This window comes from Ursus maritimus, unplaced genomic scaffold (genome assembly GCF_017311325.1).
Source record: "Ursus maritimus isolate PB19 unplaced genomic scaffold, ASM1731132v1 scaffold_1, whole genome shotgun sequence".
NCBI classification, from domain to species: domain Eukaryota; kingdom Metazoa; phylum Chordata; class Mammalia; order Carnivora; family Ursidae; genus Ursus; species Ursus maritimus.
This window is the reverse complement of record NW_024423343.1, coordinates 1,154,502-1,178,521: the sequence shown is the minus strand read 5'-3', so window position 1 is coordinate 1,178,521 and position 24,020 is coordinate 1,154,502. Positions and strand designations below refer to the sequence as shown.

Below are 24,020 nucleotides of genomic sequence, written 5' to 3'. Positions count from 1 at the left end.
GGGGAGAAGCCGGTCTCACCACCCCAGCAGTCTCCACACAGGGCTGGGCAGGACAGCGAGCAGGCCCCCACCCCTGCTGACAGACAGGGAACACAGCAAGGCCGAGGGCAGGGCCCATCCCAGGGGCCCACTGGCCAGAGATTTTGACAGCCAAACTGTCCCCAGCTGTGAGTGGATCCGGTCTCCATGTATGAAATAGGTCAAAGCAAAGCTATTCGGGTTGAAATTGGGGCTGGGGGTTTCCAGAGCATCTTCCTGGGGCCCAGAGAAAGGAAATGGCATCCCTGGAACCAGGCAGAACATCACGCAGGCTCCACCCCCACTTCGAGCTCTGTGGGCCCACCTTGCGGAGCCCGCCACGCAGCGGGGCCTCCCCCTCACACGGCCCAAGGGGCAGCTCCCTTGTCCTGGAGGGGCTGCCTCAGCCCCACAGGAACAAGAACAGGGACAGGGATGTGTGGCAGGCCCACCCCGCTGCCTGCCACGGAGGGCGCCAGCCACGTTGTGGGCCCTGGGGTTCTAACACCCTCACAGCCCACTCCAGGGGCAGGCAAGATGGGGACTAGAGCGGGGAATATGGAGGCAATAGGGGAGGTTGGGGACAGCCTTTGCTGGGGTGACGATCTGGAGTCCGAGGCACCTAACCCTTTCTGCTCAGTGACCCCATCCACACAGTGGGAGAGCAGAAGTCCTGATGTGTGGGGCTGCTGAGGGCCTCAGCCGTGGTCCCCAGAGTCGGGTGGCTTCCCAAAGCTTCACTGGGGTGAGGATATGGATGTGTCCTTCTGCCCTGGCAGCCTGCCAGGCCGTGACCGAGAACCTCAGTGAGCATGCCTGGCCCTCCCTGGGCAGAGACCCTCACCGCCTGTCCCCTTGAGCAGGGGCTGGAAGCCGAGTGCGGGCACAGATGAAGGAGGAGCACAGGGACCGGCCCTCCCACCACAGTGCTGGCAGAGGTGTGGGAGAGGTGTGCCAACGTGGGCTCACCTGCACAAAGGGAACCAGACCCAGAAGGGCGGGCTTTCCCCACTCCTGGCTGCTCCAGGCAGCACGTGTGGCCAGGGTCTCTCGAGGCCGCCTCCGATACGGGAGATCCCTGAGCTGGCCGCCGCATCCCCTGCTCCCCGAGACCTGCAAAGACTGGCTTTGTGTGGGGCACGCTTATCTGGGCACTGTGGCCCAAGGGCAGAAGGGCCAGGGGACCAGAGAGCCCAGGCGTGGCCTCACCACCCCGAGTCATAGCCTATGGAGTGAAGGACAAGGTGGTGGGTGCCCTGAGCTCGCAGACTCTGGAGGAGAGAGGTGCCAGTGCGGGATGTGGGCACCAGTGAGGAGTGGAAGACAGAAGCCACCAGCCACAGCAGGAACAGCAAAGAGGGTGCTGCGTCTCAAGCATGAGCAGAACCCGGAGCAGCCAGGTCCCTGTGAGAGTGACAGCTGCCTTCGAAGCCCACCCTGTGCCCACCCCAGCCTCCGGCCCTAGCCTCTGGCCCCTCTCCAACAAGGACTGACCAACAGACCCCGTGGGAGAGCGGTGAGGCCCCACCAGGCAAGGGCACTGCTGGGCCTGGAACTGCCAGGAGGGTGTCTGCCCCACCGTGTGTCCCCAAGCAAGCATTGAACATCTGTCCTGGGGCAGGCCCTGGCCGCAGACACACACTGTCCAGCTGACATGGACTTGGGGACAAGTGGGTTTTCCAGAGGGGCGTGGCCAGGTCAGTGGGGTGGCAGTGGAGGCAGAGGCCCTGGGAACAGGACCGGGGTCGGGATGCAGACAGAGAGGCTAGCAGATCAAGACAGTCACTGGAAGTCACCGGCCAGCTGGTCCCTGCAGAGCCACCTGCCCTCCCAGGAGCCCCTACGGTCACAGGAATGCTGCTTGTCCTGGAGGGCGGGCCGGTTACAGAGCCTCTGAGCTAGGGGAGCCAAGGCCTCCGTGGGCTTTGCTGGGAGCAGTGGCCCGGCCACAGTGGCACTGCCCAGGGCAGCAGAGCCAGCTGGGGGCCCCCACAGCCCAGGTCGGGGAGGGGAGCAACAGCTAATGAGATCCAGGAGGTCAGCTGTGAGGGGCCCCCAAACCCATAAACCCTTTACTGGTGTCCCAGGAGGGGAAACCCGGATGTGGCCGTTTATTTATTTTGGATTTCACTTTTCTCTTTTCAACATGCACTTCCAGGAGTGTAGCTGGATTTTTAAAGAAACAGGACTTCCTTTTCCAGTGGACGTGGACTCTTTGTTTTTCTCATTGCTGAAGAAGAAAGGAGTCCTTATTTTTTGAAACTCTATCCTCCTATCACTGACCGCATAACTTTCCGGGCAAGATAGGGCCACCACGTCTCCTGGGCTCTGTGGGACCAGCCCCGAGGGCGAGAGCACAGGGAAAGAAGACAGGGAAGGGAGGGCTGGCCTGGAGGGCCTCAGAGAGGCCGCCCCCGCCCGGCACAGGGGCCCACGGGGCAGGCGTAGCAGGGTAGCTGCGGGGGGCCTAGTTTGGAGAAGGGCCTGTGTTCTGATCCTGCCCCAGCTGCTGACGGGCCCATCGCCCGCCCAAGGACTTCCGGAAGGAGGCCGTCCATGTCAAGCACCCACAAGGCATGACCTGGGGCATCAGTTCCTTCCACCACAAGGATCACCCACAAGGGAAAAAAGGAGCCCCTACCAGCCTTCCCGTTGAAAATGCTTGCTTCCTCAATCTCTGATATTTAACCCCCTGCCCTGTGACTGGCATGGTGGGGAGGGTCACCAAGAAGGGCACTCTGCTTGGGCACTTTGCAGCTCCGAGGAAGACAGACAGTGGACAGAGACTTGCTGGGATGGGGTCAGTGAGTGGACAGGGCCTGGGAGCTGGCCGCGGGGGCCTGAGTGCCGGGGACCGAGGCTCCATGAGGCAGGGGGATGCCGGGAGGGGCAGGCCCAGGAGGCCACCCCAAGAGATGGAGCCAGTCCTGCCGGCTTGACACAGGCTGGCTCCTTGACCCTGTGCTCCTTCAGCCCCCTCCCTGCCTGCTCTCAGGGGACCCAGAGCCCTTTCCAGAGCCCTCGATGTGCTCCCCAGAGTGAAGGCTAGCCTGACCCCACACCCCTGCCACAAGGCCACCGCAAGTTCCGCCGTCTGGGCTCTTGCAGATGGAGCAGGAGATGCTGAGGAGGGAAGGGGACAGGGGACAGCCAGGGGCCGAGAAGGAACAAGGGCAGCAGGACGCGGACAGGGCCCTGAGGCCAGACCAGCAGCTGCAGGTCAGCTGGGCCAGTGGGGCTTCATGTGCCCTAGCCTGGGGGGTGGGCCAGGGCGGGTGCATCCAGGTGGGTGTGGGTCTCAGAAGGGTGCCCACACGCCCCCACAACCATGCCTACACAGGTGGGAAGGACGGGCTGGACCGTCCCTACACTGGACAGAAAAGGAGACATGGCCCCAGACGACAATAGGGTCTACCAGGGTCACACCTCAAGTCCCAGGCAGAAGTGGAACCAGGACCCAGGGCTCCATGGACCCCTCCCAGTCTTCTCTCCGAGGCCCCGTGGCGGTGGTAGCATGGTCAGGGACCTCATGAGCCAAGCACAGACCAGAAGAGGGAGGCGTGTGGGAAGCACAGGGTCAGACAGGCCTATGGGCAAGTCCAGGGGCTGCCCCTGTGCATGTTGGGGGCATCTCCCCTTCCCCTGCTGGGCAGACCCCTACCTCTATGCAAGGAGTTGGCAAGTGGAGCAGGGGGCAAGAGTCAGCCTGTGAAGCCAGTGGGACCCCCCGGTCCAGCCAAGCAGAAACTAGGATGCCATTAAAACAGCTCTGAGGCCCACCCTGGCAGCCTAGGGAGGGCTTGAGGCCAGAGAAGGCCCAGGGGCTGAATGTGTGTGCTCACCCCTAGGTCTGCTTGCCAGTCCTGGGCTGGGGCCCGAGCCCGGCAGAGGGCAGTGAAGCCAGCTGGGGGCTAGATGAAGGAATAGCGGCCCTAAGGGGAGGGCAGGACACCTGCCCTGGGACTCCGTGCAGCTCTCAGGCAGGCGGGCAGCAGTGAGGTGCCCAGGTCCAGAGAGCGGAGCTGAAACCGGCCTGAGCCCCATGGCTCTGGGAACCAGCAGCCCAGCACCAGCGAGACCTGGCCCCGGAGGCCAAGCCGTGTCACAGGGTCCGGCTGCAGGCTGCACAGGCCCTGGAGAGCCGGGAGCCCACCACCCGTGGCTAGCGAAGGTCCTGGAGGAGCACGTGGGGCCAGACCTCTGTGTCCAGGCAGAGGGAGGGGTGCGGAGGGACCAGAATCCTGCAGTGGCACCCGCAACCTAAGGCCGTCCGGCAGTGGGATCCCGGCACTGCAGCCCGTGGGCTACAACCACCCCCGGGACTCTCACACTTCCATCCGGTCACTCCCCCCGCTCACTGAGGGGCAGAGCGAGGATCCTAGGACAGGTCACCACCCTCTCTGTGCCCTTAAGGGGAGTGGTGGTGACAGTTCCTGACTCAGAGGTCACTGCGTTTAAGTGTCCAGCAGCGCCTGGCACATGGCAGTTGAAGCAAAGCTGGTCCCTGCACCTGTCCTTCAGAGTCACGAGGGGAGAACAGTGGCATATGTGGCCTTGGGTGTGGACCCGCTCTGCCCCCCTCCCCGCCACGCACCTGTTGGGGCTGACCCTCGGGCTCTGAGCCATCAGGCACCTGGGAGCCCTCTGTCAAAACCCTCGTTTTACAGCTGAGGGAACTGAGACCCAGAAAGGTAAAGTGACTACCCAGTGTCACCCCCAAGTTAGTGTCCCTAACCCACCGAGCCCCATTTGCCAACCGTGAAGCCAAGGAGCATGTATTTCCTTATCGCCCTGAGCGCTTTCGCGGCCTGCGTGGAGCGGGGGGTCTGTCCACGGCAGGTGTGCAGGTCCCTCAGTCCCTAGGACCCGCACGCGTGGTTGGCGTCCCCATCTGGCAGCTGGCGAGCCTGCCCTCCTGCCTGAGGTTTCTCTCCCACACACGCCCCCTCCCCTCAGCAGCCACAGAGCTCTGCACACCCCGTGCCGGGGGGTCCTGGCCGCGGGGCCTGCCCACCCCACCCGAGCTCCTGCCCTGTCCCCAGGTGGTCAGTCTGAAGAAGCAGCTGCACCAGGAGGTGCCTCGGCGGCAACGAACCCGCCTCGGCCAGGCTTCCCAGGCCAAACAGTGAGCCCTGCTGCAGAATGCCCCCGGGCGGCCTGCCCACCACAGCCGTGACCAGCCAGGGGCAGCGGAGCCCCCGCCAGGAACACAGAGGCCTCGTGCCGTCCTGAGAGCGTGGTGTGGGCAGCCACGGCCCGGAGCCCACCACTCCTTCCCCAGGGGCCCTGTGTCAGAGGCACCCTGCGACCACTGAGCACAGAGCTCCTCCCGGCCCTTGGGACCCCGGCTCCAGGACGCCCCTCGGCCACGCCCCCCGCTGCACGGAGCCCCCACAGCCCGCACCCGGCCTGGCACTGCTTCTGCTCAGGATGCGCTGATCTGGGCAGACCCTGGTAGCCAGGCCCCGTCCGGCCAGCCTCCGTGGCCACAGGCTGCATTCCATGCCCTCAGCTCTATAAACACGGGGAAACACGTGGAACATGTTTCCACCAACTGGAGCCAAAAACATAATGTCCTGCGAGGCCCAGCCACCACTTCCCTCCGTCCAGAGGCCGCGGGACCTTCTGTATCCAGGAACTGCAGGCCCGTCCCAGTGGCAGGTGGCTGGAAATGACTCAGAAGCAAGTCCCTGTGACTCCCTGGCCACAAGAAGTGCCGGCCTGTGAAAGTTAGAGCGCTCCTGAGCCTCCCACTTCTCCAGCTTATAAACTCTGGGAAATTCCTGCGGGAACCCAGCCCGTTTGCTGCGGAGACCGAGGCCGCCATCTCGGGCCTCGGAGGGGTTCACCTGTCGGCATTTTTACTCACGCCCCCATTAACACTGGTCAGAGTGACTTGCTCTCCTGTCTGAACGGCCTCTCCTGTTTTGTAAGTGGCGCATTCACAGTGTGGGGGTCAGCGGACCGTGCGGGGCGCTCCTGCAGGCACGGGAGCTGGCTGCCCTCCAGGCCGTGGGAAGGGCCACGGGCCCGTGGAGCCCACCTCAGCGCGGGCACCGCACCCAACAGACTGTCCCATCCGACTTGGCCTTCCGCGTGAACACAGCAACGGCGTGAGCGCGTGTGGTGAAGTGTGCAAAAGCAGGGGCTAGAGAGAGATCGGCCACGGGCTTCCCGCTCTGCCCGGTTATCGGTGGCTGGGTTGAGAAGGATTCTGAAGTTCAGCTCAGGCTCAGAGGGGAAGAGCAGGGTGATCGTTAACAACGGTCGCTGTGGGCAGAGGGGCTGTTGGCGCTGGCGTCTGCACCTGACACCGGCCAGTGAGGGCGGATCGCAACCAGGGGAGGGGAGCAGGTGGGCGCACCCCTCCTGCTGGAGAGCGTCCTGGCGGGCGGGGGGTGGTGTGGGGGAAAGGACAAGAAGCTGGAGATGCGAGTGTGTGGGCGCTTTCCTCTCTGCCTGCCCGTGGCACCCTGGACTGTCACACATGCCACCCCCGGGGACTGAAGCTCCCAGCCCAGAAGAGCTACCTGATAAATGCTCATGGGTGAGAGGGGGTGCCCTGCAGATGCCAAACAGGTCAGGGTGGGTCCTCGGTGTTCAAATGAAAGCCCCCCGGAACCCGCCGGCATACTCTGTGGCGATGTCTGTGTTTTCCCCACATGCACATGGGGGACATTCAACGCGCCTGTGAGACCTCCGAGACGTGTGTATTTTAACAAATAGTTTGGGCCATTGAAATGCTATTTCTGTTTATTCAACATAAAGCCATATACTTAGGAAAAAAGAAGATTTTCCTAATGGAAGTAAATTGGTGTTTTCTTAAGCATCTCCAGCAGGGCGCTGACAATTCCCATGGACCCTGAGGAACCTGGCTCTGTCCCCCCAGCGGCTCCCTGGGGCGCCCATTGACAGGTGAGGAGAAGATGGGGCCTCTACAAGGCCTTGCTTCTGGACCAAGGCCACGGGGCAAGAGGTCAGGTGAGGCCCAGAGGCCCCAAGCCCATGCGACCAGTGAGGTAGCAGGCACAGTGTCCCGTTTCCCGGAGGACAGAGACGGGCTGGGGGCACCGAGCAAGGTGAGGCCCAGTACCTGGGCTGCCGGAGCCCTGCTGGGCATCCCCCTGTCCTCACACACACCACCCACCCCACCCTCCTGGAGGTGAGGTCCAGGGAGAAGGGCCTGGGGGGGCAGGCTGAGCGTGCAGGAGGGGGGCCTGGACGGCTACCCATGCCCTCCCTGGAATCCGAGGGGACAGGCCACCCTGCGTGGAGGCCTCCAGCCTGGAAGAAGCCCAGCGGCCCCAGAATCCGTCCCCTCCCGCTGTGCAATCCTGGACAGGCTCTCTGGCCTCAGTTTCCTGTAAAATGGGGCAACTCCACCCCAGAGGGGCATGGTGAGTCCTCTATGAGATACGGCCCAGATTGGCAGCCATCATGAGCTCTCGGCGACTGGGGGCGGCACCATCACCCTGTGGCCCCTGTGGGTGGGGACCGCCAGCCATCTAGAGCAACAGCCTTCCCAGGAGTCAGAGAACAGGCCCTGCGCGCACAGCAGGGTGGGGGCGAGTGAAGGAGGGGCGCAGGAGAGCCATAGAGAAAACGCCACTCTGGGAGCCCAAGGGAGGCCATGATTCCCACAGCGCAGGCCACGCCGGAGAGGGTGAAGGACACCCTGAGGGGACAGGCCCCAGCCCCCGCAGCTCCCTGGCTTTTGAAGGGACAGAGGTCTCCACTGGGACACAGCTGGAGCAGGAAATGGGCCCCAGGACCAAGGAGGCCAGCTGGAACCAGGGTCATTGATATTCGGGCTTCTAAAACATTAATATTTTTCAAATAACTGCAAATAAGAGTTTTAACAAAAAAATGTATAAAAAGAAAACCACCAACAACCATAACCCATCAGTGCAGACCCTAAAACCGGAGCACTTCCTCTGGCTCCGTGCAAGCCCGGGCCGGGTGCCTTCTGTGCCGTGCACACTGCGTCATCACATACTCTTGCTGAGGACTCGTAGTCGGCACTTTACCATTAGGTTTTTCCCACGTCATTAAAAATGCCACAGAAGCCTGATTTCATCAGCCGCCAAACCTCCCAGTGAAGGGACAGGCCATGGGCCGCCTGAGTGCCCCTCTGTGGCGGCTGTCCCTGGCGGCTGTGGAACAGTCGGGAAGAGGAGTCTTGGCCCTGTGCGCCAGGGGAAGACCGATGAGGCTGCCTGTTGGCAGAACAAGGTGTCTCTCATCACCCGAAGGGAAGAGAGAGCCCAAACCTGAGCCCCCCTCTCATCATTTTTGGCCTCTCCCTGCCGATTCTCCAGCTCAAAGTGTTTCTAATTCCTCTCTGTTTTTTAAAAAATAGAGCAGCAGTGAATATCCCAGGAAGTAAATGTTAAACCCCATTCTGGTCATTTCCCTAAGATCAAGAGCAGAAGTCCCGTCATGGGTGTCCAGGTGTGTGGGGGCGCTCAGAGTCTGTGGCCCTTTGCCGCACATAGGGGGAGAAGCCAAGTGGGCCCAGGACTCAAGGACTGTCCCTTCGTGTGAGGAGTGCTGCGCCCCTCTCGGCCTCAGTGGACCAGCTGTGCCAAGACCCCATCCAGCCTCACAGTGTAATAACCAGGTCGGTTGGGCTTCCACGGGAGCTGGACTCGACCTGCCCCTCCGGGCCCTATCACTTCCTAGCCTTGCTCCCGGAGCAGGCGGGGGGTTTACCTGAGGCAGGGTTTCTGGTTTCACATCCGTGGAAGAACCAGCCGCTGCCCCTGGAGAGAGAGATGTGGGAAGTACAGCCAGTCAGGCTCTGCCACTATGGCCCCACTCGGAGCCATGTCAGGGTGCCCTACCCCAGCCCTGTAGGGACCCGCCAAGCAGGCCAGGTGCATTGAGGGGAAGGACACTCCCCACCTTGCCCTGAATGGAGCCCCACGTCCTGGGATATCCTGAGGTCGACTCCAGGCTCCAGGGCTCCCCCATCTAAATTACACACACACTCGGGCCCTAAACTAAAATGTCACAGGCCTGTTGGGGAGGCTCAGATTTCCTGGCCGCGGAATATGAGCCTGCTTGATAAAACGATTTTGGTTTTGATAAATGTGGACTTTCTGTGGCAGAGACAAAGGCGCCCTTGAGTCCAGAGGGGAACCCTAAAACGGCACATTGCTGAAAAGTATTTCCTGATAATATTTTTAGCACCTGAAAAAAAAAATCAAAACATTTTTCCATCTTTTTTTGCCTGTGGAGTTGTCGGTGGGGGGTTGTTTTGTTTGGGGTTTTTTTTTGAAAGGTAATGCCCAGCAGTGGTGGGGCCTCATGTTAACCCCCAGTCTCCCAGACCAGGTACAAACTGGCCCAGCGTGAAGGCTGCAAAGAAGCAGCGAGGCATGGGCCCCAGGTAAGCTTGGCCTCACTGGGGGCCAGGACCCAAGGGTCGGCCTGTGGCTGGCTCCCCCCTCGTCCCACAAGCACCTGCTGGGGTGGGGCCCAGGCCTGAGCATTTCACGAAGCCACCCAGGGGATGCCCTTGAGTGGCCTGGTTGGCACACCCTGTCTAGGCCAATCACTGCCACCATGTCTGGAGAACGGTCCTTTTCTGGCTACATCTAGTGGACACTACCGTGTTCCCACGGGTATGCTGGGCCCTGGGGCAGCCCTGCTCCCTACGAGCCCCAGGCGGACCCAAACCTAGCCCCGAGACAGCCTTGACTAGGTTCCCCTGACGCATGCGCTCAGGAGAAGGTGCTGAAGAGGTCCGCGTGGGCATGTGTGCACAGTTGTGTCTGTGAGCAAGTGTGTGTGAGCACATGTGACCGAGCATGCGTGTGTGGATGTGTGAACACTGTGTCCATGTGCGAGAGTGTGCATGCACGTGTGCATGAAAGCAAACGCAAGCAAGTGTGAACGTGCCCTTCCTCCCCAGGTTCCTGCCGGGAGCTGTGTGACCTGGAGATTCTGTTCCCAGCACAGCCCGGCCATCAGACGTCATCTCTGACTTTTGTCCTCCAAAGATGGGAGGCCTTGACCTTTCTCATCCTTCACTGAAACACACAGTCATCCTGCTGTCCTGGGGGTCCCCAGGGCAGGAGCCTGGCCCCAGAGCTGCCCCTCTCACAGCCGAGGTCAGCAGAACTAGAGAGAAGTTTTGGGGGAACTTGCTCTCGGGGTGGTGCCAGTGTGAGGTAGGCCCCAGCTGTGGCTGCCTCCTGAAATTCTGAGTCTGCCCTGATTCTAGCCTACACCTGTAACCGCAGAGTCAAACTGTCGCCCTCCGAAGCCCTGCCCGCTGTTTCTTCAAAATCACACTAAAGTTCCTAGCTAACTGCAAAACAACGCTCGCTCACTGAAGACGTTTTAGGACATACAGAAACACGCGGAGTCAGACACGAAAGCTCCCGGAAACTCAGCGCTAGTGATGGCTCTGCCTGCTCATCTTCGGTGGGTGCGCCGTTGTCTTCAGGGGCTCCGCGCTTGGCTCGCAGGGGGGACAAATGCTCAGAACAAGGTGTGAGGTCAGTTGTCCCAGAGGCGGGAGAAGAGCTGGAATGGCCACGAGCTGGGGACACAGAATCCAGATTGTGGGCTCTGGAAGTTCTATGCCATTATCCACCAGGCCCAGGAGCAGCTTGCCCCCTGGCCACGTGGACCTGTCTTCCCCCACTGACAGCCACCAACCCAGGAGTCTGCTGGAGATTCTCTTGCTGTGAGGTGCCCTTTGGACCCTGAACCCGTCAGGAAACCTCCCCGAGATTTCTCCTGATGTGGCTGTGCACAGTGCAAACACCTTATCTAGTGCCCTGAAGTCCCCCAGGCCAGGGACCCTCGCAACTAGATGGGACCCTCACCCCCAGGGCCCGGAGCAAGTAAGAGTCCACAGGCTCAGAACTCAGGGAGCTGCATGGCGCTGGCCTCCGGGGGACTGGCCCCCTTCCACAAGGGTATCCAGGCACTGTTAAGCGGGAGTGGCCCCTACTGACGACACTGCAGGGGGTGACCGGGTCCCCTGGCAGGGCAGCCACCCAGACCCAAGATCTCAGGCAGGCCTTAGGATCTGTCTCAGAACTGCCCTGTGAGCAAGTCGCCTCCTCTGGGCCTGCCCTAGTCTGGAGACTAGGGACCCACAGAGGAGGACGGTCCCGGCCGCAGGACGCTCGTCCGCGAAGCGCTCACCTCACCAAAGCAAGGGACCAGAGAGCCGCACCTCCCCGCCAGCGCTGGCCCAGGCGGGCGCGTCTCCAGCGCCGCCGCCCTCCCGCGGGGCCTGGCGCTTTAAGAGCGGTTTTATTTGCATGACCCCGCCCAGGCCCCGCCCAGGCCCGGTGACCGCCCGGCTGGATATTTAAATCGCGGCCCCTGGGGCGGGGCCAGCCCTGAGCGCGGTCCCGCCCGGCGCCTTCCTTCGCGGTGCGGCGACCCGAGCGCCGCCCGGCCGAGCGCGCGGAACCCCACCGACTGCGCGCCGCGCTCCTCGCACCCCGCCCGGCCCCTCCTGCTGCAGCCCCGCACGGGCCGCCAAGCCCTCGGTCCCCCTGCGTCCTCGCTCTGTCCCCGCTGCGTCCCCGCTCTGTCCCCGCTGCGCCCCCGCTGCGCCCCCGCTCCGGCCCCGCTCGGGCCCCGCCGTGCTCTGCTGCGTCCCCGCCGCCGATCCCCGGCGATGCAGCGCGGCGCCGCCTGGGCGCTGCTCTTGGCCGCGACCCTGGGGCTCGGGGTGCGCGGGGTGCGCGGCGCGGTGGCCCTCGCCGACTTCTACCCGTTCGGCGCGGAGCGTGGCGACGCTGTCACCCCCAAGCAGGACGACGGCGGCTCCGGGCTGCGGCCGCTCTCCGTGCCCTTCCCGTTCTTCGGCGCCGAGCACTCTGGACTCTACGTGAGTAACCTCGAGCCGCGGGGGCGCCGGGGAGGGCGCTGCGCCCCGCCGCTGCCCGCCGCCCCGACTCCCGCCGCCGCCGCCGCCGCCAGCAACTTGGCACCGCGGCGGCCAGAGGTGGAATGAGGACAGCGCTTCCTCCCTCCGGCGGCCAAGGCCGGACAGCGGCCCGCGGGAGAGGCGGGCGGGGGTGGGGTTCGAGCTGCAGCCGGGCCACCTGGGCGAGGGGAGAGCGGCGCGCCCCGGCCCGGCCTCATCCGCCTGGAGCTTGGGCAGCTTGCGCGGACCGCGTCTGCCCAGAGACCGGTCCCCAGCGCGGTGGCTGGAGTCCTGGTCAGAAACAGCAGTGTGGCAGCAGCCACGTGCTTCCCGGGTCCTCAGTTTCCCGAGTCGGGCACCTGACCCTTTCAATTCCTCCCTGGGCCTGCTAAGGGCTCATCCTCTCTCCTGGACACTGAGGCCCCGCCCCCAGTTGACACCTGAGGCCCCCTGCCAGGGGGCTGGGACCCCCTGCCCAGGCAGTCAGGGCAGGTCCTGCTTCTCTGCAGACCACCTCCTGGGTGTGGTGGCTGGGGGTAGTGCCCCCTCTGGCCATTGTCTCCCTTTCTCCCTTCCTCGGAGCTGGTCACTCAGGCCCATGTCCCAGACAGGACTCCCAGGGGGAGCTCTGGGGCCCGGGACTCAGGACAGCAGAAACTGCTCGGGCTGAAGAACAAGGCCTGAGGGCTGGTTCTGCGTCTGCTGCTCCCAGTGGGGGACACGGGGCCACAAAGGGCATGAAACGTTACGTCTCAGCACTGCACTGCACCTTTACTGTGGGAGGGCCCCTGGCACTGGCACCCACCATCCCCTGAACCGAGGCTAGAAAAGTGTTGGGCCAGCCTGATGGTACCTCCCCTTACCTGTAACACCGTCACCCCAACCATGACCTCGGCCACTTTCAACACCATCTACCACCACTGTCGTCAGCCCACATGAGCACCACCCCCTGCACGCCCCCATCCACGTGGCCACCTGCTCCGTCAGCTCTCTCCTCCCCACCACCTTCAAGGCCACCTCCACCACCACTCACACATCTTTTGCACCATGGACATCCTTACCCAGCTCTGTCCGAGTGGCCTCCGCCAACGTCATGTGCTCCCTCCACCAGTGGCCGCGGCGGCACAGCCTGGCAGCTGCCTCTCCCCACGCCTGTGCGGGACATCTTCTGCACCTCGGCAACAGCATGGGGTAGTGGCAGTGGTGGGAGGGGCAAGCGTCCTCTCTGTAGATGCCACCCTGATGAGAGATTCCCCCCACCCCCCGGCCGGGACTGACCTCCAGGAGTACGTGGTGGACAGCGTAGAGCCGTGCTCAGGGTCTGCAGGGACCAGAGGGGGTCCTTGCATTTTAGAAATGGGACAGCTCAGCTTGGCTCCATTTTCACAGAACACCGTTAAAATATTCCGTAAGCTTCTGGGCCAGGCTCAGCCTTCCCATCAAAGTTGCAGGAGAAAATATTATTAAAATGGTTGACCCTCTTCATATCCTCACCAAAAAGATCTACCCTTGCCAAAACCCCCAGGAGAAATGGCTCTAACGTGGAAAGATCTACTAGGAAAACAAATCGTTTCATCAGAAACAAACATTATAGCCACTAACAAAACATATGCCTCCATAAAAACTTTTTCCTGAAACAAAGAGAGTATCGGAAAAACACTTGCCCGTGTGGACACAGTGGGCACGCTGTGCCTTCTCTTTCTTCAGGGAGAAAGACAGTGGAATTCCTGAGGGAGCAGTGCCCAGACAGAGGCCGGACAGGACAGTGAAGGCGCTGCGGTCATGGAGGAGCAGGGCGGGGTGGGAGGCAGGTTATAATCAAAGCTAAGTGAGAGAAGGGAAGGTGTTTATTCCACAGCACGTGATCTGGCCAGTGCCTCCCGTGCCCACCGGGTGCCTGCGCCTGGCCGATCAGAGGGCAGGTGGGGAAACTGACGCTCAGAATGCATATTCCAGGGCCTTTAGACCACTCTGTCCAGCTGCCTCCTTACCCTTCCATCTCAAACGTAGTGGCACCCAAAAAGAGAAGTCCTGCTTCCTCCCTGGACACACTGTCGCCTTTTGATGCTTCCCTCCTTTCCTTTGTCGCCTCATTGTCAGAGCCTCGGAAACACATCCCAGCATCTGCACAGGCACAGCCCTGGGCCTGGCCACTGTCCCCACTCATTAGGATGTATGTAGGTGCCCCCTCGCAGGCCTTGTCTCCTGGCCCTGCCCCTCGAGCCTGTCCGTAGGAGCGCTGCCCAACATGAATGAGATCCTGACTCTCCGTTCAGCCCTTAACTGCCGCTGGCCTCGAGGCTGCCCTCCAGCCCCTCTGCTCCAGCCACACAGAGCAGGCCACGCTCAGTGGTGGTGCTTGCTGTTGTTGTGGCCGGGGGCTCTTCCCCAGACATGCAGGTCTCGACAAGGGCCCCCCACTCCCCTCCCCCAACTCTGTCCCCTGTGCTCGCCCCTGACCCCACCTTGGTTGTTTCCTTGCCTGGTGTGCTCCTCCTGCCTGTGGACCTGTGTCCTACAAGCCGCATCAGCATGAACTCATAGCACATATAAATGTGTGTGTGTGTGTGTGCGCGCGTGCGCACGGACGCTGCACCTGTGTGTGTGTGTGCACACGGACGCTGCACCTGTGTGTGTGCACGCACACGTGGACGCTGCACCTGTGTGTGTGTGCGTGCACGCACGGACGCTGCACCTGTGTGTGTGTGTGTGTGCATGCACGGACGCTGCACCTGTGTGTGTGTGTGCATGCACGGACGCTGCACCTGTGTGTGTGTGTGCACACGTGGGCGCTGCACCTGTGTGTGTGTCTCTGTGTGTGTGCACGCACGGACACTGTATCTGTGTGTGTGTGTGTGTGCATGTACGGACGCTGCACCTGTGTGTGTGTGTGTGTGTGTGCGCACGCACGGACGCTGCACCTGTGTGTGTGTGTGTGTGCATGCACGGACGCTGCACCTGTGTGTGTGTGTGCACACGTGGGCGCTGCACCTGTGTGTGTGTCTCTGTGTGTGTGCACGCACGGACACTGTATCTGTGTGTGTGTGTGTGTGCATGTACGGACGCTGCACCTGTGTGTGTGTGTGTGTGTGTGCGCACGCACGGACGCTGCACCTGTGTGTGTGTGTGTGTGCGCGCACACGTGGACGCTGCACCTGTGTGTGTGTGTCTGTGTGTGTGCACGCACCGACACTGCACCTGTGTGTGCACACGTGGACACTGCACCTGTGTGTGTGTGCACGCATGGACGCTGCACCTGTGGGTGTGTGTGTGTGCTCTCGTGCGCGTGCACGGACGCATTTCCTGGCTCTGTCCACTCGGGGAAATGGAAGCTACGATACCGCATAGCACTGAGCACTCTCCTGGCACTGAGCTCCTGGTTGCCAAACGTCAGTCTCCCTGGGAGGAACTAGGGCTCTATGGAGACAACACGGCCCAGGCAGGGAAAGTGCAAGATGAGCCTGGGAATCAAGAGCATGAAGAAGTAAGACGTGCTCCAAAATGGTCAGGATGTGGCAGGAGGATACAGAGGCCATCAGAGGGGCTCTCTGGCCACACAGGGACAATCTGAGCATGAGAAGAATAGTAGCAGTAGGTTTTCATCCATCAGGTGAACAGGGAACCAGGGAGCTCGCGCTGGTAGAAGTCAACAAGTGATTACATGTGTGAATAAGGGGAAGGAGTGTGGGCAGGACCGCGTCAAACTTCCCTTTCCTGACTTGGGCTCCATGCGTGTGCTTCCAGCAGAGTGTCCTTGGTCGTGGGTAGAGGTGATCATGTCTGCCCCTTGCTCTCAAGCAGCTCGGGAAACACTGTGTGCAGACAGACAGACAAGGCGAGAGCCCGCACCCAGGGCACATCTGAGCGGCGGGTAGGTGTGGCTGGAGTAGGAAGACGCTCCTTGCTGTGCTCTTGCCGTTTTCCTGTCTGTGAAAGCAGAGTGAATGCCTGAATGTTCTCCCGCTGAGAACAGGCTTCTGTGTGTTTTCACCTGCAACTTTGATGGGAAAGCTGAGCCTGGTCCCAGAGCACCTGGACACGTGCCCGGCCCCCGGGAGGCCAGCCTGGCCAGCTGGGAATGAGTCTGGAGTCCCCGCCCCTTAGCTCTCTGCATGAAGCCAGAGCTCTGAGCTAGAAGTGATGCACTCACCAAACCCTGTCCCTCCAGATAGCTCACCGCCAGCACCGGGAGGATTCATTCCGCACGGACTTGTGCATTCATTCTCTCCAAACCTCAGCCGAGCCCTTGCACTGAGGCAAGAGCTACCGGCGGTGTTTTGGTTTTAGTATTAAAATCATTTCTGGGGGCACTGGGGGGACTCTGTCAGTTAAGCGTCAACTCTTGGTTTTGGCTCAGGTCGTGATCTCAGGGTCGTGGGATCGAGCCCCGCACCAGGCTCTGTGCTCAGCATGGAGTCTGCTTGAGATTCTCTCTCCCTTTCCCCTGCCCCTCCTCCCCTCTAAAACAAAATCATTTCTATTTTGTTCACTGTGCTGCCCCAGCTTCCAGAAGAGAGCTAGCTCACTCAATGTCTATTGTTCATGTTCTGATCAGTGGGATGATACATCCCAAATCCCACCATCCAAAAATAAGCACTTTTAACATTTTGCTGAAATTCTTCTTGATCTGTTTTCAAGCATACCTAGGGTCCTGCAAGGCAAACCTAGGGTGCCACTTCATATAATTCCTATTTCCCATATTTCTTTCACTATTTTATGCCGTGAGCATTTCCCATGCCTTAAATTTGCAGAAACATGCTTTCTAGTGGCAGTCTAATATTCCATCCTGTGGCTCGGTCATAATTACCTGAATTGGCCGCTCTGTTGACTGCTGACAGTGGGTGATCTCCGTGGCCCCCATGAGTTAGTGATGTTCTGGCACAGGGCACCCTAGCCACGCCTTTACACGGGTCTCCCGGCCCTTCCTTTCCTTACAAAAAAAGTTCTCCAAGTGGGCTGACTGGGTCTGAAGGAACGCATCTCCCTGCTGCCCCCTGCCACCCAGAAGGGCATCCTCATTGGCAGCCCCCTCTCCTGGCCCCCAGCTCCAGTGGCTGTCCAGAACCGCGTGTGCCCCCAGAGCAGGACCCCAGTGTGCGGGGCTGCCAGGTCACCTGGGGGCAAGGTAGGAATGTAGATCCCGGGGCCCTCCCAGAGGACCTGATTCCAAAGGCAGGCAGGGGCCCTGGAATCAGCATTTTAACCGGGTGCTCATGGTGCCAGTCTCGGGCTCCATTTGAGAGGTGCTGTTCCTCCTGGGGGCACCCACTGACCTGCCCTCCTGCCCATGGGTGGCCTCGGACATTCCTAACCTTGCAGGCTCGAGAGTTGCCTGGACAAGCTGCCCCAACAGGGCCCCAGGCACAGGTTCTCCCAGCCTCCAGGCCAGACAAGGCACCTATATGGTCTAATGGACGATGGGGGTGGGGGCAGAGGGCAGGGGGCAGGCTCGAGGACAGAACAGGAAGCGGGAGGAGCTGGAAGAACCTGGGCCCCAGGGACACTGCTCCTGTGCGTCGGTGAGCAGGCAGTGGGGCAAGGCACCCAGCAGCTCTCTCCCCAGCCCTCGTCTCCGAGGAAGGCCGGCCTTACAGCCACAACATCCATAAACTGGTTCTTTACAAAGTGGGGCGAGTCAGTCATTAAACCCCTACTGTGTGCGTAGCCACTGCCCCGCTCCCCTAGCACTCAACAGAGACAAGTCTGAGCTGGCAGGCGGGGTGCAGGCAGGAGGAGTGGGAAAAGGACAGGGTCCACGCTTGGGTCCCTGACCCCAAACCCTCCGCACAGCGGGGCAGCCCAGGACCACACTGTCCTCTGAGCTGGTCTGGGGGTAGACCAAAGCCAGCACAGGTCAGAGGGGGCATGGGCACAACCAGCTTTGGAGGCTTGCTGGGGATGGGGTCTGGGATGAAGCTGGGGCCCAAAGGAGCGAGTACTGTCCCCAGCAGTGAGACTGGCAGAGGGAGAGTCTGGGTGTGTGTGGAGAGTGGGTACATGCCAGGCTTGCATTTGGCGTGCTTCTCCAGCTGTGCTGGTTACGGGACGGCAGCGGACCTCACGGTGGAGGCAGGGGTGCAGGGTGGCTGAAAGAGGGCATCTCTGTCTGAGGGGTGGACCAAGCTGAGGGGCAACAAGGTCTCAGGGAGGCAGCGGCTCAGGCCAGTGACAGGCGCAGAGGGAGGGCACGGTGCCCAGGTGCTGCGGGACTGTATTCCACAGGGAGGCATGTCCAGGGGCCACTGGGGAGCTGGGCTCTGGGCCTGAAGGGGCACCTGGCCATGGTGTACCTGAGGAGAGGCAAGGAGGAGGCTTTGCCAGGGAGGGGGAGGCAGGACCTGCCGTCTACAAGGAGGCAGAGGGAAGACAGCAGCAGGGACAGGACGTGGAAGCACAGGTGCTGGGACGCCGGAGAGGCTGCCCCTATGGGTGGGGCCGCCGACAGCGTGCCCAGGGGAGACCAGAGGGTGGCCGCAGGGAGCCTCTGGAGGAGGACAGGGGAGGGGAGGACACCGCAGGAAGTACAGCCTGGGGCTCCCAGCCCAGGAGGGCTTGGCCTGGGAGGGAGGAGCTGCTCCGAAAGACACACTGAGCTCCGCTTTCCCACCGTCCAGGGGAATCCCTCCAGCCCCCTAGCCCGCTGGGGGCCAAGCCCCCCCCCCCAGTTCTGGTGCCTTCCCCAGGAAGTGGGCCCTGAGGTAGCCCCCCCGCCTCCATCTCCTGGGGTCCTCCTCCTGCAGCCCAAGTGCTGTTTCCTAAGGCCGGCTCCAGCTCTCTCCCAGTGCTGAGCCAAGGGCCAGCCTCCCCTCCCCTGGGCTGGGCGCGAGGCAAGCTCTGGCTCTCCGGGGCTGGGCCCGACCTGGCCTGTGAGCCCCAGGGGCCCTGCCCACTCGCTGCCCTGCAGGCCGGACTCCAGCCCCCAACTGTGCCGTGGGAGGAATCCTAATTACCCAGAAAGCTGCCAGGAAATAAAAAACATGCCTACATTTTTCAAAACAAGCTTATAAAAGGCCTCAGGGGCTTTATTGTTTTATTCTTGGCAGAGAAGTCAAAGCGGGAACCAAGACCCCGCCCTTTTGGGTATGATGTTTTCAGAGCTGGGGTGCTGTGGCCTCGGGGTCCCTGGCTCCCCTCCAGGCCCTCTCAGAGCAGCCCCTCCACCCCGCAAGGGTGGCACCAGCAAGCCCTCGAGCTCCTGGCTCAGGGACCAGCCAGACCCACGTCACATACTCTGGGCTGGAAGTTGCCTCCGAGAGACTCTCCAGGACATTTCCGCTCTTTCCTGGTTGTATCCAAGTCGGAAATGCCACCAGCGCCGTCCCTCTGTGCTTCTCCTGAACCAGAGTGGGGCCGGCCTGGGCCTGCAGGAAAGGTGTGGGCGCCCTCTGTCCAGCCCCCACACCATACCGCACACACGCACTCATACACACGCGCAGGCTCATACACTCATATACATACACACTCATGGCCATGCACACGCACGCACACACTTGTACACCCGTGCACACACTCATAGACACACTCATACACATACACACCCTTGTACACACAACACACTCATAGATAAACACTTGTACACACTTACGCTCATACACACATGCATATACACGCTCATACCCCTACACGGACACACACCCACGTTCATACACACTCACACTCATAGACACGTACAGTCATATACATATACACACGTATACATTCATACACACTTGTACACTCATGCACACACTCATACAGTCATCACATAACACCCCTGTACACACAACACACTCATAGATAAACACTTGTACACACGTACACGCTTACGCTCATACACACACTTATACATATTCTTATGCAAACACACTCATCTCACACACACACAGGCACACACGAGCACACACGCACGCAGGCACGGGCCCCTCCCCCCTCCCCCTAGACCTGCCGCCCTGCAGTTCACAGGGTCCCTGCAGCTTCCTGTTGCATGGGGTGGCTTCGGGGCCACCCCGGGGTCACTGACCAGCAACTCCCTTCCCAGGACCGTCAGCCTGCTCAGAGGGGACAGGAATACACCCTCCGTGGACTGACCGCAGGCTTCCGGCCCCCGCCCGGGAGAGAAGGGTGCAGGCAGGGTGTGGAGGGTGCAGCTGCCGGCTGCCCGCCCCTGCCCTCAGTCCTGTCCACCATGCAGGCCTCACAAGGCACCCTGTGTGCAAGTCCCACCCCGGGCTGGGACACCCGGGGGCAACCGTGTTCCAGCAGCAGGTGCTCGCACCTGGGTAGTGAGGTAGCACCTGTGTGGGTGAGGCCTGGCTTGGGGAGACCACAGGGAGGGGCTGGCAGGGCAAATCAGCAAGTCCTCCTTCCCCTCTGCTCCTGGGGTCTCCCCGCATTTCTGTGAGAGTCCCAAAGGGCTGGGTGGGTCCCCCATACAGGCCTCAGGTCCTCACAGCCAGCCGGTGCAGGGTGGCTGTTCTGGGCCCAGGGGCCCAGCAAATACCCAGGCCCACGGTCAGGTTTCTGGGAAGTCAGTGGCTAAACAGTATGCAGGTAGATCCCCACTTCTCTAAGTCCCAGAGGGGGATGCAACCTGCCTTGTTCAGCTATAGGACATTTGCCTGTCGCAGGGGGCATCTGATGGGGAGTCTGGGTCTAATCCTTCCTCCTCGGTCTCCATATCCGTATCACATGTATTATAAAGTACTACTGCACGTAGAAAAATAGTAACAAAATTGGTATTTCGCGAAGTGGCATTTTCCCTGCCCTGAAGGAGGAGAGGGACCCCTGTGGGGGGTGGAGAGGGGCTGCTGCATGGATCCCCTCACCCCCCAGCTCCCTGCTCTGTGTCTGCTGCACCCAACCCTCTGGTCCAGCTTGCCCATGCCCCCCAACCCCCACCGGATGTGCAGATGTTCTCATCTGGATAAAGAAAGCCCAGTGAGGTTCCTGTCCAGGTGGGAGCGCCTGCCAGCAGCCTGCTTGCTCAGCCCGGGGCCCCCACCGCCTTCTCGGCTGTGGTCCTGGCCCTGCCCTGCCCTGCCCTGCCCTGGCAGAGAAACAGGGCCGGCTTGTTCTGCCTCCTCCCTGGACCCCTAGGCTCCAGGCCCACACCCCCAGTGCGGGGAGGGCAGCAGCAGTCTGGGATGGGGGCAGGCCAGAGGCCTCTGCACACACCACATGCACCTGGGGGCTGGACTGGACTTCAAAGAAGGCAGAAGACGCAGTGGTGTGTCTGCAGGAGCCGTGGGTGGTGGGGGCCAGCTAAGGGATGCAGGGAGGGCTGTGCAGGCTGGTCCCACCCCAGCAGGTGACGCATGGCTGCCTGCAGGCCCAGCCCAAGCCCAGGGGCCCCCACTGCCTGCTGCCGTGGCCTCTGCCCTTCCCATCCACACGCACCTTTTCCACCTGTGACTTCTCACCCTCAACTCTTTTCCTAAACACACGCAGAAGAGAGCACCCACGAAATGTGCCGCAAAGGGGCGAATGTAGCGCCAACCTCGGTGGACCCACGGAGTTACACCAGCCCCTCCGGGCCCCTCAGGATGATACCCTGGCCCCCTTCCCCGCCCTCCCAGCACTTATCCCTAAGAGCATTCGCCAGCTCCATCTGATGGAAGCCCACGGAGTCCTTTCTCTTGCACCGGCCTTCTCTGCCTCAGGTCTGCCAGGGCCGCCCGCCTGTGTCTGGGGTAGCACCTTAGCGCACCCGCGCTGTTTAATTGTATGAAGAGACCACAACTGCTTGACTGTGGTGGACATTGGAGTTCCTGGTTTTAGACTCTTACCAGTGTTGTGTATGAAAATTCTGGAACATGTATCTGGGCGTTGGGCCGTGGGGTGCACCTGTCTCCAGCTTCATTAGACACGGGGGCCTGTGGGTATTCCCGCCACACAGTGCCCTAGCCAACACCTTTACCCAGCTCGTAGTTGCGTGCTGGTGTGTTAACATGGCTTTAACTCCTTTCTTATCAGTGAGACCGAACACATCCCGTGTGTGTTCACCGACTATTGGACTTTCTTGTTTATAAAGTCCTTCCCCTCTTGTCTTTGTTAGCTTTCTCCTGTTGATCTGTAGGAGTTCTTGACAAGCTCAGGTCACAAGCACTGTAAATTCTTCTTCCCATTCTGTGCCTTATTTCACTGTTCTTTAATGGCATCTTTGGGTGAACAGGCGTTCTTAATTCTAATATAATAAAATGTGTCCATTTTTGTTTTTATGGTTAGAGGGGTTTGTGCCTTGTTTTAAAAATCACCACCAAAAGTCAGGAATATAGTCTCCAACAGCGTTCGTACTGAATTGTTTTGTCATTCACAGTGAGGTGTCGGACACACCTGGAGCTGGGCTCTGTGTGTGGCACGAGATCCTGACTTAGGAAAGGAGAAGCACGCTCCTCAGTGCCCCTGCTGTGTCCTGCGTGGGGGGGGTCCTGGCTCTCCCTGGCGGGGGCACCGTGCACAATCTCAGCGTCTGGCACAGCAAGTCCATCTGTCCTGTTCTCCAGAGGGTCTCGGTCATTCTTAGCATTGCATTTTCATATAAAATTTGGAATTGGCTTATCAAGTTACAGGCATACCCATACACATACTTGTTGGGATTTTTTTGAGACTGCATTGAATATATAGAGGCATGTGGGAGAATCGGTAACTTCACAACATTGGGTCATGCAATCCGGAGCGTGGTGTTGTCTTTAATGTTTTCAATCAAGGTTTAGAATTGATTGCAGAGACGTCTTGTGCATCTTTTGTTAAATTTATTCTGAAGGACTTGATATTTTTATACTGTTGTTAGTGGTGTCTTTAATTTCTACTTATTGCTGGTTTGAAGAATCACAGTTGATTTTTTATATACAACCAAACCAACCCTCTTATTAGTTTTACTAAATCATCTGGGGAATCTTTCAGATTTTCACAACCACGTTCATAATGTGCACAACTCACGACAGCTGTGCTTCTCCCTGTCGAATCTTTTTACTTTTTTATTCCTTTTTTTGTCTCGCTGTGTTGGCTCTGGTCTCCAGGGCATCGTATCGTGGAAACGGTATTAGCAGGATCCGTATCTCGCTCCCAATCTCAAAAAGAAACTTCCGTATTTCACCATTAAATGATGGTGTTTGTTCTTGTTTATTTTGAAGACACCCTTGATCAGATTATATTCCCTGATATTCCTAGTAATACTCTGAGAGTTTTTATCACAAGTGGACATTGACTTTTATTAAATGCCATCTCTATACCTAGTAAGATGATCACGTGATTTTTCTCCCTTAATCTGTTAAATCGATCATTTAAATTAATTAAATTAATTGGTAAAGCCAAGCTTGTATTCCTAACAAAAATCCAACTTGGTGGGGCGCCTGGGTGGCTCAGTCAGTGAAGCGTCTGCCTTCCTTCGGCTCAGGTCATGATCCCAGGGTCCTGGGATCGAGTCCCACATCTTTGCTCTGCGGGGAGTCTGCTTCTCCCTCTCCTTCTGCTCCCCCACCCCCGCTTGTGCTCTCTCTCTCTCTCTGACAAATAAATAAATAAATCTTTAAAAATAATCCAACTTGGGGGGGCACTTGGGTGGCTCAGTCGGTTGAGCATCTGACTCTTGGTTTCAGCTCAGGTCATGATCCCATGGTCATTAGATTGAGTCCCACGACAGGGTCTGTGCTCATTGCGGCATCTGCGTAAGACTCTCTCTCCCTCTCCCTCTGCCCCTCCCCCTGTTCATGCTCTGTCTCTCTCTCATTCTGTCTCTCTGAAATAAATAAATTAATCTTTTTAAAAAATTCAACTTGGTAGTGATAAATTGTTTCTACTATTTATATATTGCTGGATTCAGTTTGCTGATTTATGGAAGATTGTGGCAACTTCTCGCCTCAGTGAGATTGGCCCGCTGTTCATCCACGTACTGGCCTGGCTGATCTGAGCCTCACGATTGTGCCAGTCTCGTGAAATGAATTCTCCTAGTTAAAAGGGCTGATGTATTTCTGGAGTTATTCCTTACGTGTGTGCTGGAGGGCACTGGTGGTGCCATCTGGAGCTAGAGTTTCCCCGGGGGGAGTCTATGCCGATTCAACGTCTTCAATAATTAAATTTAAAAAATAGGTGTTCTGTTTCTCCTCACGTTTGGTAAGTTGTGTTT

General features: G+C 59.7%; 2 protein-coding genes and 1 long non-coding RNA gene across 3 annotated transcripts in view; 2 read left to right on the top strand and 1 right to left on the bottom strand.

Annotated features, from left to right (window-relative positions):
• Positions 1–6,135, top strand: part of CROCC2 (ciliary rootlet coiled-coil, rootletin family member 2) — a 65,374-nt gene extending 59,239 nt beyond the window's left edge. The window contains 5 exon segments of the mRNA XM_040636314.1: positions 3,127–3,237; positions 4,026–4,164; positions 4,167–4,204; positions 5,061–5,143; positions 5,967–6,135. Coding sequence (XP_040492248.1) covers positions 3,127–3,237; positions 4,026–4,164; positions 4,167–4,204; positions 5,061–5,143; positions 5,967–6,135 — 540 coding nt within the window.
• Positions 6,136–6,759: 624 nt separating this feature from the next.
• Positions 6,760–11,315, bottom strand: LOC103662604. Its single transcript, XR_568484.2, has 4 exons — positions 11,182–11,315; positions 10,377–10,567; positions 8,731–8,780; positions 6,760–8,234 (listed from the first exon to the last, which is right to left on the bottom strand). It is a non-coding gene; the product is annotated as an uncharacterized LOC103662604 (long non-coding RNA).
• Positions 11,316–11,656: 341 nt separating this feature from the next.
• SNED1 (sushi, nidogen and EGF like domains 1) overlaps positions 11,657–24,020 on the top strand; it is an 86,841-nt gene continuing 74,477 nt past the window's right edge. The window contains exon 1 of the mRNA XM_040636307.1: positions 11,657–11,878. Coding sequence (XP_040492241.1) covers positions 11,666–11,878 — 213 coding nt within the window. The 5' untranslated portion in view covers positions 11,657–11,665. The remainder of the gene's footprint in view (positions 11,879–24,020) is intronic.